At 41.1% G+C, this 13,819-nt stretch overlaps 1 protein-coding gene across 1 annotated transcript in view; it reads left to right on the top strand.

Annotated features, from left to right (window-relative positions):
• LOC144768890 (cell adhesion molecule CEACAM8-like) overlaps nucleotides 1-11,755 on the top strand; it is a 251,593-nt gene extending 239,838 nt beyond the window's left edge. The window contains exon 8 of the mRNA XM_078652904.1: nucleotides 8,740-11,755. Within this exon, the coding sequence (XP_078509030.1) occupies nucleotides 8,740-9,111 (372 nt within the window). The 3' untranslated portion in view covers nucleotides 9,112-11,755. The remainder of the gene's footprint in view (nucleotides 1-8,739) is intronic.
• Nucleotides 11,756-13,819: the final 2,064 nt, after the last annotated feature.

The raw sequence follows: 13,819 nt of genomic DNA, 5'->3' as shown, positions 1-13,819 counted from the left end.
TTGCCTTGTGCCAGGGCTCGTTCTTTTGCTATAGCTGTCTGTGTTGCTGTAAGAATTTTTTCCGTTGGGCTAAATTTCATTTCAGCCTTAGTGTACAAGTGCGATTTAAATGCAATTGGTACCTTATCTCCCTCATTAGAGGTTAGGTATGTGAATCCGCATCTCCCTGGGATGACTCGGATCACAAGGTTGCGTGTATTATCACGGGTTTCTAATTTTGTTTTAATTAGCATGTCTGTTTGTAAGGATCTCAAAATTTCTGTGTGTGTTTGAGTCCAACTGGATCTTTTAAAGTCTGGTTTAATTAGATCGTAAAGGGGCTTGACCCTTTCTGCGTAATTAGCAATGTAAGTTCTTCCGAAATTTAGGAAGCCTAGAATTGACTGTAGGTTTTTTAGTGTTTTAGGAGCTTGGATTACGGCACATTTCTCTAGGAAATTGTCTGCCAGGCTTTTGCCTTCACTTGATAACTCATATCCTAAGAATAGGACCGTCAGATGGGCAATTCTGGACTTTTTGAAGTTGAATTTGTAACCCTCTGCAGCGAAACCAAGTATTATGGTGTTCACTCTTTTCAAGTGAGTTTCCAAGTCATCATCTGTTAAGTAAATGTCATCGACATAAGATAATGCTTCATCATCATATTGTTGTAGTAATTCTGTTACTCTCGCTGAGAATACCCCCGGGCTATTCTTGTACCCCTGGGCTAACCGACAGAATTGTTTTTGAGTGCCATTTACTGAGAATGCAGTTAAATATCTGCTCTCTGGTGCTATGTTTTGACAAAAGAATCCGTTGGAGATGTCCAAGGTTGTTTTGTATTTTTTGCGCACTATGTTATTCATTAGTGCAGCACTGTGTGAGTTTTGTACTGCAAAAGTTTTGCAACATGTGTTAAGGTGTCGGTAATCCAAAACTAGACGGTACGAATTGTCTGGTTTGGAGACCGGAAACAAAGGATTGTTCATTTGTGAGGTGCAAGTTTCAATCACCCCTTGGTATTCTAGCTGATCTAGTATTTCATTTACTTGTTTTTTAGCTTCTTGCTTAATTGGGTACTGCCTTTGTGCAGTAGGTTGTGATTTTAACTGGATTTTGTGAGGAGGAGAATCCTCATCCCATCCTACATGATTTTTATATAAAGCAGGTGCTAAGGCCACTGCCCACTTTCTAGCAAGTGTGTATTTTTTATGAATCGGTATTTGATTCGAGAAGGCAGGCATAATTACTTCTTCGCCATGAGGGCACTCCCTGACAAACTCCGGTGGCCAGTCTTTTTCAGCTAGAAGGATGTCATAGCCTTTGGATAGGTTATCCCAAAATAGTCCCCTTATTTTCCTAGTCTTATCTCCCTCTATACGTAATGTTATCTCGTATATTTTGTGGGGCTTGCTAACTCTGGTATCTGCAGTTTCCACTTGAAGGTATTCATTCGTGTCCACTGTCTCCAGATGATTCATAAGGACTTTGCGAGCTATGCTCACCTCTGCTGCGCTGTCTAGCATTGTCTGAGCCCACTCTCCGTTTTTCAATTGTGTCCTCAGTATTCTCGGCATTGTTAACTACCTTGATACTGGCTACCTTCTTTTTTGGAAATTGTGATTTCTTTTTCAGTTGAGCAGGTTCCTTGTCTTTGGACTTGGCGTGCTCTTCTGATCGTCCTCTTCTTTCCGATTTCTGCGAGGAATTCTGAAAAGATTGAGAGGGACGTGTATCAATGTCTTGATATCTATCAGGTTTTTTAATATTATCCCTATTTCTAAGGTTATATCTATTCCCAGAGGGTTCACTCTGAGGTGACCTTTGTCTCGGGTTTGGAGATTTCTCTCTTCGCCTAGGAGACCTTCCTCTGGACTGGAATTTCTTTTCTTTTGGATTGGATTGTTTGTTTCCATCCCAGTTCTTTTTTGGTGAATTATTATTATTAAAAAATATTTTTTCTGGACTTGTAGTCAGTTGCGGTTTTACTGGTATTCCACCTAGACTATCTCTGCCTAGTTCTTCATAGGATTTTTCTATGATTCTGGCAATTTCAGCTGGTTGGTCTGCTATATCTGTCTCTTTTAACCTCTGGCGGATCGCCACGTTTGCTGCTTCACCTTTTATGTTGGCTAGTAATATAGCCGAGACCTGCTTGAAGTCTTTCAGTAATTTCATACCAAGAGTTAAAGCAGGTTCTGGACCGTATTCATCTTGAATTTGTTTTAGCACATCTGGTATCACTGAAATGGATGGGACACCGTGCGTTTTTGTGTAGATGGAAGCAAAGACTGTACCCCAAGTGTCACAGTCCTCAATGTGTGGTGCGATTCCCATTGGGAGACATATAGTCAGAATCCTGTGTTTTTCTAGCGGGGTGGTGTCAGGAAACACCGCCTCTATTTGGGTGATTTTCTGTGCCAACCAGAATGGTATCTGTTCCCGTTTAGCTGGAACCTTACCTAGGCAGGATTGGATGTTCTGTGGTGTAATTTTATTTGTGTTCCCCTGGTGAGAGGTCAGCTGTGGTAGTTTAATCGCTGGCTGAATTGTAGAAGTCCGCATTACATACTGAACTAATTGTCTGTGAATTTTTAGTAGTTGTTTTAGCTGTATTAATAGCTCTGGTGCAGGCATCTCGTCGATGTCTGGATGTGGTGTGTATCCGGCTAAGACCGGCCACGTTGCTCCTGGTCTTCCTAAAGGACCGAGCCTTGTAATGTGATTATTATGTTTTAGGGCGCCATCAAATAAGAGCAAATGCTCTTGGAATTTGAGTGGTACTTCCACCTCCTCGAAAGGAGTGTACGTTTCTGGAGGAACCTCTATTTTGTAATAGTGGAAGTACTTTGTTACAGCATTTGCTGCTGGAAAATGTATCCATGTATAGTATACCTCTGTCTGCCGATATTCGTGTGCCTCGATTACGAATATGACTGTGCCACCTCTAGGTGTCAGTCCATTTTCTATAAGTTTTAAGGTTATAGATCTCCTTTTGGCGACCGGAATGAGTATTATATCCGCGTCCGCATCTAGTGCAGCATTATCAGCTGCTGCTATTTCAGCCGCTAATCTAACTGCTTCTCTTTCTCCATCACTGTCTCCCATTTTACAGACAGGATGGTATTATGTTTATTTGCAGATCAGGTTTCTTTATGGAAACAGAGATTAGGTGCACAATATTTTGGAACTGTTTTATCCTTCAACGTTGACTAGACCAAGAACCATACATAGGAGTTCCCTCCTGCGAGGTTTTGGAGGATTTTATAACCTTTCACCCACTCCAGACGTCTTTGGAGTATTTGGGAAAAGGGGTCTGAGTGAGAAAGCACGACTGAGTTACTCTAAATGTCTTACGTTAGTTTTATCGCCCTTTCCAAACGCGTTGGGCGCCATGTAGTGTAGTTCCTATTTTCCCAATAGGCTCTGCGCATTGGAATAGTACCTACAGCAGTAAAGGCCTAGGCCAGACGTTAACTAGGTCTACTACTGTCGATACTAGACTTAATTTTTGGGTTTGCCAGCTAAGCTCAGAGTTCGCTAGAAACTTTCTCGAATGTTCAAGGAAGGATTAACTCCCCTGATTAGACAAGAAGGGATTTAGTTTCTGACAACCATAGAACATGACAACTTTGCTCTCCCCTAATCAAGAGTCAATCTCAAGAGTCGTGTGAGCACAAGGCAATTATTTTACTCAGTCAGTACGTGCATTCTTAGTCTCATCAGAATGTAGAGAAAAGGAAGAGACGGGCGTGTTCAATAAAAAGATGTTATTTATTGATCAGTCTCTTTTCTCGTACAAGAGAAATGGATCGATATTATTGCGATACTTATAGTTAAGTAAAGTGCATACATTAGAAGCAATAGTATAAAATAATACTGTAAAAACATTGATATGGTTTCTGAGCCATATGATGTTTAAAATGATTAAAATATATTTACATACACATATACATTTGACTAAACGTGCTCAACTGGTGTTTCTAAATACGCCTACCCCGTGTACCTGACCTAAGTCTAATGCGTGGGCGGGAATAGAAAGTTACAGTTTAAGTTAAGTTTGTTTTTGCCAAGTGAATAACTAAAGAATTCTCTAGGAGGGGTTATTCAGTTCTGTACCTGGAATTTAGGATGAATGAGGAATGGTATCTCTTTCTCTGCTCTCGATATTCCAGGCTGCCTGCGAGGGCTACCCGGAAGCGCCGGTGCTGGGTCTCTCGGCTTGAGATAGCAGCGCGTCTCTCAGCGCGTCAGGAAGGCGGGGCTGCTGCCTGCGGGGTCTGCTTCTGCTCTCGGCTTCGGCAAGTATGGCTGCTCCGTCTTGTCACCACGCGTGTGTTTTGCATAGGGCAAGATCGGCAATATTTATACCTTAAAGGTGCCGGGATTGACGTAAGGATGGACATAGGTACGTCAATAAAGATGTCATACGACTTGCTCGTTAGCACATTCTTTACTAAAGTTCTCTGTGAAATCAAAACAATGGCCGCACGGATTATCCAGGTTGTCATAGGTTTGATTTGTTATGAGAACGTCGTATGCCTTATCAGGGGCTGGAGGAATATCGCTTGTCTAATTAGATCTCAAGCGTTATGACCTAATCAGATAACACGTTCCTGTGCCGTAGTGTGACTGCGTCAGATAACGGTATCTGCATCATGGGGAATTTCTTGCCTCATGGGCTGACTGTTAGTTAACTAGCTAGGTAGTTTAACCAGAATAGGGTCAGGAATAGGGGGATCGATTCAGAACCTATAGAAATACACAACAATGCCACCCACTTTCCAACTGGGAGCAGCTCTCGATCCAAGACACCACTACCATCATTAACTCAATCCACTCTGGCGCACCCACAGACCCCTGCCCATACCACATCTACAACATAGGAAGAGCAGAAATCAGCAACAACCTCAACAAGATCCTCAACACGTCCCTCACAGCCACCATTCCCACTGCATGGAAGCACGCGGAGGTCAAGCCTCACCTGAAAAAACCCCATGTCGACCCCAGTGTACTCATGAACTGTTGACTCATCTCACTAACCCCCTCACAGCCAAGGTGATGGAGAAGAGAACAACCTTCTTGACGCTTCCCAATAAGGCCTCTGGGCCACCAAAGTACAAAGACCTCCCTGATTGCAACCTCTGATGACATCTAATGGCTCCTGCACCAAGTGAGAACATCCTCCTTGACCTCTCGGCGGCCTTCAACACTGTTTCCCATCAAACCCTCATTACCAGACTCCACCATTTGAGGAATCCAAGACAACGCTCTCAACTGGATCAACTCCTTCATCACCGGCCGAACGCAGAGGGTCCACCTTCCACATTTTTCCTTCAAGCCCAAAACCATCTTCTGCAGCATCACCTTGGGCTACTCCTTACCTCACCCTTTTTAACACCTACATGACACCTCTAACAGACATCGCCAATTCCAACGTACTCAACATCATCTCTTACGCAGACGACACAGCTCACCCTTTCCCTCACGGAAGACAACAACACTACCAGAGCCACTTCCAGAACACCTTGTCTGACGTCGCCAACTTGATGAAGGCCAATTGCCTGAAGCTCAACTCAGAGAAAACAGTGGTACTAATCTTCGGAAACATCCCCTCCCACTGGGACGACTCCTGTTGGTCTCCACAGAAACACAGTCACCCAAGCCCTCATCTCCATCCGCCTCTACTACGGCAATGCACTCTACGCTGGAACCACCAAGCAACTACTCAACCGCCTCCACACCTTCCTGAACACTTCAGAAACACTCAGCCTCAACCTCCCCAGGAGAACCAGCACCTCCCCGGACCTCAGATTCCTGCACTGGCTTCCCACGCAGAAAAGATGCGTCTTCAAGCACCAGGCTCATGCCTACAAGACCCTCCACAACTCTGAGCCGCCTACAATAAACCGCCGCCTGACGTTCCATCGATCCACTAGGGAATTCCGCTCTGCCTCCCTCACCCTGGCCCACAACCCACTCATCCGTAGGGACCACTCTCTTACCTCACCACCAAGTCCTGAAATGACTTCACCTCCACCTTCGCACCTGCCCTTCACTTGGAAGAATTCAGGAAGAAGCTCAAGACATGGCTCTTCCACCAACAACGTTAGGACCTAGAGCCAGAAGAGGCTCAGGGGTGAAAAGCCCCGCTTTACAAGAACCCTGTGATTAATTGATAGATTGACTTTACACGTCGCTAAGCCCATCCCCTTTAGTTGGAAGTATTCCTCTATTTCCAGGCACTCCACTTGCCCCTCCCAAATTTACTACTAAAACCAATCCTTATGTGTGTGGAGGCTCTACAGTTGGGGCGGAGATCTCCGAATTGAAAACAATAGGCGAGACAGAGGTAGACACATGTTTGTGAAGGATCACTGAAAGAATATCGACTACCACAATATCGAGTACCCAAAATATCGAGGTGAAAATATCTACTACAAAAATATCGAGTTTGTATGTACAAACAGGTAAGTACAAAAATATCGACTACAAAATATCGTTTACAAAAATATCGTTGTAAAAAATATCGACTTTACTAAAAACAATGTTTAATTACATTAATATAAAAAATTAATTACTAAAATATAATTAACAATACTTAAAATAACTTTTAATAATTAAATATTTAATGAAAGTAAAAAAAAAATATATTTTTAATCATATTTCTTAAAACATATATATATAGTAACAACATTTAATTAAATAATAGGCAATATTGTATATGTACCCCCAAAACCCAAAACTGACCCTGAACCCTAAAAATACCCCTTTACCCAAAAACTAAAAACTGACCCTGAACCCTAAAAATAACCCTTTACCCAAAAACTGAAAACTGACCCTGAACCCTAAAAATACCCCTTTACCCAAAAACTGAAAACTGACCCTGAACCCTAAAAATACCCCTTTACCCAAAAACTGAAAACTGACCCTGAACCCTAAAAATACCCCTTTACCCAAAAACTGAAAACTGACCCTGAACCCTAAAAATACCCCTTTACCCAAAAACTAAAAACTGACCCTGAACCCAAAAAATACCCCTTTACCCAAAAACTGAAAACTGACCCTGAACCCTAAAAATACCCCTTTACCCAAAAACTGAAAACTGACCCTGAACCCTAAAAATACCCCTTTACCCAAAAACTAAAAACTGACCCTGAACCCTAAAAATACCCCTTTACCCAAAAACTGAAAACTGACCCTGAACCCTAAAAATACCCCTTTACCCAAAAACTGAAAACTGACCCTGAACCCTAAAAATACCCCTTTACCCAAAAACTAAAAACTGACCCTGAACCCTAAAAATACCCCTTTCATTTAACATAATTAGCAATTAATCAATTAAATAACATTAATTACCAATTACATTTTAATTAATTAACAAACATTTTTTAATTAACAATTAATTAAATATTACTACCAATTATTAAATTAACATATTTAATTAATTATAATTAAATTACTTCCCACCCTATTCCCCTATAAACCCACAACCCGCTAGAGAAAATACATTATTTTAATTGACATAATTAGCAATTAATCAATTAAATAAAATTAATTACCAATTAAATTTTAAATAATTAACATATATTATTTAATTACCAATTAATTAATTATTACTACCAATTAATAAATTTACATATTTAATTAATTATAATTAAATTACTTCCCACCCTATTCCCCTATAAACCCACAACCCGCTAGAGAAAATAAATTATTTTAATTGACATAATTAGCAATTAATCAATTAAATAAAATTAATTACCAATTAAATTTTAAATAATTAACATATATTATTTAATTACCAATTAATTAATTATTACTACCAATTAATAAATTTACATATTTAATTAATTATAATTAAATTACTTCCCACCCTATTCCCCTATAAACCCACAACCCGCTACAGAATTAAATTACACAATAATTAAAAAAATAATTAATTTAAAAAAATAATAAAATAAATTGACACTTTTCACACATATTATAACATAAACACACTATAAATAATTAAATATTATTTAAAAAACTATATTTTTTACTATCTAGATTATATACTTGGATATTTTCACTGTCTATATTATTTACAGTCGATATTACTTCACTTACCTTAAAAACGATATTTTGGCTGTCGATATTCTGTCTAGTCGATATTTTCTCCAAACGATATTTAAAACTCGATATTCTGTCCAGACGATATTTTGGAGTCGATATTATGTCTGTGCACCGTTTGTGAATAGCAGTTTGAGTGCACCTGTAATAGTATTGATGTTTTACTAAGCGTTCTACAAAATGCAGCTCGTGAGTGGTCCCCTCTTCAGGCTTACCAGGCTTACTTGATTTTAGGGTCAAGTTATAAATCTGAAACAGATCTCCTATCCCAGCAATATTCTGTGCTTGGAGGTCCTTTCAGCTCTTTGCAGAGCAGCTGGTCTTAGGGGTCTGGACATAAAAAATAAAAATAAAAAAAATAAATGAAGATTCTTGGAATAGTCAGTGCTTTACCACCTTCTCCTCCTTTAGCTCACAGCAGCAGGTCTCCTCCTGAATCACAGTCTGCTCTGGTCCATTCCTTCTCTCTGCACAGAGCTGCTTCTTGTCAAACCATATTCTCTGGTTTGGGTCATAAGGCTAGCTTTTTTCCCCAAAAATGTCATGGCGGATGACATGGGGAGGAGGGATTTGATTCAGCCATATTTGTTGATGCACCATTAAATGCAAGACCAAGTTTGTGTGTTTACAGTTTTTTCTTGCCTGCAGGACACAGAGGAGCTTCAGTACATGGCAGTCCATTTTGAGCCAAAGACAGGAAAAGCAACAGCGCCGCCACCTCTCGAAAACACCATTTACTCTCAAGTGAAGGCTACACACCGCAATGCCCTACCACCCAACCCACCATCTGCTGAAACTGCCATCTACTCTCTGGCCGATGCTACATGTGAAGGACAATCTGTTCAGCTGCCACCTCCTGAGATCACTAAGTACTCCCAGGTGAAGGCCACGCGCCATGTTGATCCACCCTCTGCTGAAACGACAATCTACTCTCTGGCCAATGCTACATGTGAAGGACAATCATGTGAGCTGTCACCTCCGGAGAACGCTATTTACTCTCAGATTTACCCACCACAATGAACCACCTCTGCTGAAATTACCATCTTCTCTCTGGCCAAGGTTACACGTGAAGAACAACCGTGTGAGCTGCCACCTCCCGAAAACACCATTTACTCTCTGGTGTACATGGCACGGTGTCCGACCGTCTGACCAACCATCTACTGACGCTACTGCTGACGCCATCTTATCAGGTGGTCTATGATAAAGCGCCTACCAAGGATGGGAGACAGTGTTAACCACAAGAGCATATGAGGCAATGTGGCCCAACAGAGAGCAGTTTATTAGCAGTATAGTCAATTAAATAAGCCTTAAGTTAAGTTAAGTTGAGGCTTCTAAAAGGTTGAAATTGTAAAAATGTATTAAAGATTTAAAGCCCAGTACAGAAGGCACAAATAATAGTCAAAATGCACATTAATCAATATATATATATAGAGAATTCACATGAGGCTCAATGAGCTGCAGCAAGGGACGTGACATGAAGTCAAGTCTCAGAGCAAAATGATTGCAAGTTCTAATGAAGAAAGAGACCAGCATGGGTGTGCTCTCTACCTCAGGTGGCTCATCAAGAACAGATCCATATATAACAAAATACACAGTAAAAATAGCATAAGGTGGTTGTGTCATTACACAAATTGACAAATCAGAATGCAAAACATTCTGCAGCATCAGCTAGCACCATCCCAACTCCATTCCCCATATACAGATTTAAATCAATCTTTTTCACCCATATGTCATCGGATGTATCAAGTTACACTAAAAATTAACAATATCATAAAATGAATAAGCCTACCGTATCCAAGCAGGAACAGCCTTGAATGTCGCAGAAAACGTTCTTCAGAGCTCTTTGAGAACAGCATCTTAACATAGAATACGATATGTGTGCACTTTTTGTTACATATGATGAGAGGCAACACTGGTGTATTTAGTATTTTGGTTGAGGGGTTAACCAGGGGTACGATTTAGCCCCATTCCTTTTTATTTTATATATTAACAATCTCAGTAGGGAGCTTAGTAAGGGGGAGCATCGTTTACAACGCGGTGTTTACACCGCAGTGCCTTTACGACGATGCCATACCAACGCAAGTTGTTACTACTACTTGCGCTGGATGGCGCTGTTGGACAAGGAATGTTATAATTTTATATTCCAATACATTCCCTACTGTTACGTGGACTGGTGTTGGAATATAAAATTATAATATTCCAAAATCCGCACCCTCCAACGCAAGTCGTTGTAATGATTTGCGTTGTAATGCCTGCGATGTCAAGTACCGCGATCTAAAAGATCGCGTTGTACTGACATACATCCCTTAGTAAGTGCACCCCAGATGTGCAGATGGTGAGTGGTTCCCCCCTTCCAGTATTATTGTACGCGTATGACACAGTGTTGCCCGCACCCCCAAAGCCTTGCATCATCTAGTGCATGCCCCTGTCAATTTTATTGACAGGCTGTATTTATCAACAAATTTTACTAAGTCATTATAAAGACCTGTGGCCCAAAGCGCTCACGACCCTGAAATATACGGTGGATAAGGAAGTGTTATTAGGCAACGTGTTCCCTCTCTTACCTTGAGTTACTCTCAGCTTGTCTGGGACATGGTCTGCGCCTGTAGCACAAAGAAGGAGCTGTTGGCTGTCTGCTAAGTCTCCTGTCATCCAAGGGAGAGGGGGTTCTTACCTCCTTTTGCAGATATATTTGGCACAATGTGTTCCTATAGCAACCTATTAGGCAAGCATATGGGTCTTGGGTAACTTGACAACCCTCCAAAGGGTGGAAAATCATTTCTGTCAGAGAGCATTGTCAACCCCGTGTCAACTTCAAGCTTTATTTGCCACAATAAACTAGAATGAGACTTTATGAGCGATTTAATTCGAACCGGACAATTCTCTTGTGGCTATCTATCTTGAGCCCCGAAGAAGAAAAATTAAGTGGAGTGATAGTTTTGGACTGCTTGGCATGTGATAAGGGTCTTTTGATCCCCTGGATAGCGTCCATCAAGAAATCCCTGGAAGCCATTGGATTGGCTAATACGTTTTTAGACCGATCGCTGCGGGCAGTCCCTGTCAGACAGCAGGTGCAAGTCTTGCTGCTAGAGCGAGTCAAAGAAGAGAGGATGAGGCATGAAAGACAAGTGTTAAGCATTATTTATATGTTAAGTCCAAATCCGTTCCTACCAACTATTTGCAGAGTACTAATAAGAGCTGGGAAAGACTATTACTCTTTAGCTTCCAGGTGGGTATACTGAAATATTTTCTTTGTCTTCTAGCTGGCCAGTGTGACTCTAAAAAATGCCCATGTACTAACTTGTACAAACTATGGTAATTTTTCTCTTTTTTCTGAATATTATGAAATGTATACCCAAAAAATCCTCATATCATTTTTAAGGCTTAGGAATCTAAAGATTTGTATGCAAGCATATCATTTTTTACTGGCCTTACCAGACGACGTGTAGACATGTGATTCAGTTTCTTAAAGCTGCAGTCCGCTCCAGGAGGGCGATGCTTTTAGATTCATTTTAGTAGATTGATGAATTAGGACCCGTCTCTGTTTTAATTTTGTTTTTGCTCATCCTGTTTTATTTAGATTGTTGGTCATTAATTTCCCAAACCTGATGATTTTATGTATTTTTATTTGCATTATTTTAATAAATTGTATATATTTAATTGATATTTGACATATCCTGCATGCTTTTATGGCTGTTCGCAGCTGAACAAAAGAGAATTCTGATTCTGAAAGGAGACATGAAAACACACATCATGGCTACATTAGGAGTCAAGATCACATTTACGCATAGTTCAAGCCTAGTTTTGTCTAGCACAGAAACGTATAATTTTTGAAAGTGTAATTTCTTCATTTCTGCGTGCAAAGTAACAACCATGGCACTTGAAATGAGGATTCTTTCCGATCAAATCAATAAATGTAAAGAAGATGTAGGGGGTCTGTACTCAAAATTTATTATTCACCTTATTTAAAAATAAAACTCACAAAATATACATAATAGCTATCAGTTTAAACAATATAAAATTATTCATAAAATACACAACACATCATCAATATACAATAAAAAATATACGCGCGTTTCGGCGACCAGCGCCTTCTTCTGGAGTAGCCACGTATCACCTAAACATCACAAAAAATGGGTAAAAGAAAAACAATATTCAAATTGACATACTATAATTACTAATACTTGTTTCATAATCAGTAACATAAACAAAATTTGGTACAGTAAACCTACAAAACTATAACAACATCTTCTTTACAAAGGAACAAAGACGAGTTTAAATAACTCAGTGATGCCACAATAAAGGGCATTCATCTTTTTGTAAATTTTTATTTCAGACCAGGGGGAATGGCGGGGGGCGGAAAGGGGATGATAAAGGACTGGGAGCCAAGAGTTGACTTCATGATAAAGAGAAACACATAGGGGTTCCATTAGGATGGGGGCGGATTGCCCCCGCCAGGCAGGCGGTAGCCACCGCCGGCCTGGCGGGGGCAATCCGCCCGCCATCCTGACACAAAACACCCCCTGCCATATTATGATGGCATGGTTGGCCACGGCGGACGGAAAGACCGTCCGCCGCTTTTCCGCCCCGGTCGCCTTGCGGCTGGGGCAGAAAAGGTTTTATATGGTGGCGGTGTCTATTAGACACCGCCGGCCACATTAGGATAGGCATTTGTGAATGCCTTTCCGTGGCGGCAATGCCGCCACGGAAAGGCATGCGGAGTCCCCCTGCTGGGGCCCGTTGCGGGCCCCCAGGGACTCCATGGGGGTGGGGGTGCACATGGGGGGTACCTATGGTACCCCCCTGCATTTCAATGCACAATATGACAGGCACCTCGCGGTGCCTGTCATGTTGTGCATTGAAATGCACAACGTGTATTTTTAGCATTGCGGCGGGCGGTGCTTTCAGCACCGCCCGCCGCAATGCTACAAATGCGGGAAGCGCCCGCCACTGTGGCGGGCGCATCATAATTTGTGGCACGGGACCCCCGCCCTTATGGCGGGTGGTCCCATACACCGGTAGGATGACGGGCGGACAAAGTCCGCCCGTCATCCTAATGGACCCCATAGTGTTACTTATTTTAGGGTCATCAGACCAGAACATTCTTATTTTGGCACAGATAGTCTCCTATGTTAAAAAAGGGGGAGAATTAAAGTCTACTTAAACAGTTGAGTTGGTAAACGGCGAACTGATTTTGTAAAGCCTCAGCAAGAAGGCATGAAATTGTTCTAAAAGGCAACAAGTGATAACATTAAATAATTGCTCTTATATTGAAGTATTTATGTAGCGCAATGCTTGACGCTATAGTACTTACACGTTCTTGCTCGATTCCGTTACAACAGACACTCACACGAATAGATTCTAATTTGATAATGTGTGAAGGGAAAAGAACAGGATAAGCTGAGAAGTAAACGCATAATGATTATGTAACCCTTATTCTCTAGATGGAAATTGAGAGCATACAGTGTGGAGATAGAAAACCCCTTTGAATAACCTTATCCTACTTCAAAGCTGTATTATCTCAATGATAACAGAACAAGGAGGTAGAGTTCTTACTTAAATAATATTTTACTTTACATTGCAAGAGATAGAACCCTTGTGTGTGCTGATAAGTATAGTACCCTACACTAATCGTTTAATAGTTCCAGGTTGCCAAAATATAAGGCCTCTATGAGAATGATAACAATGCCTTAACGTGAAGTGATAAGTGCCGGCATCTGAAAGATAT

The sequence above is a fragment of the Lissotriton helveticus genome, chromosome 7, assembly GCF_964261635.1.
Source record: "Lissotriton helveticus chromosome 7, aLisHel1.1, whole genome shotgun sequence".
In the NCBI taxonomy this organism is placed as follows: domain Eukaryota; kingdom Metazoa; phylum Chordata; class Amphibia; order Caudata; family Salamandridae; genus Lissotriton; species Lissotriton helveticus.
Note: the sequence above shows the minus strand (reverse complement) of the source record. Positions and strands in the feature narration are given on the sequence as shown.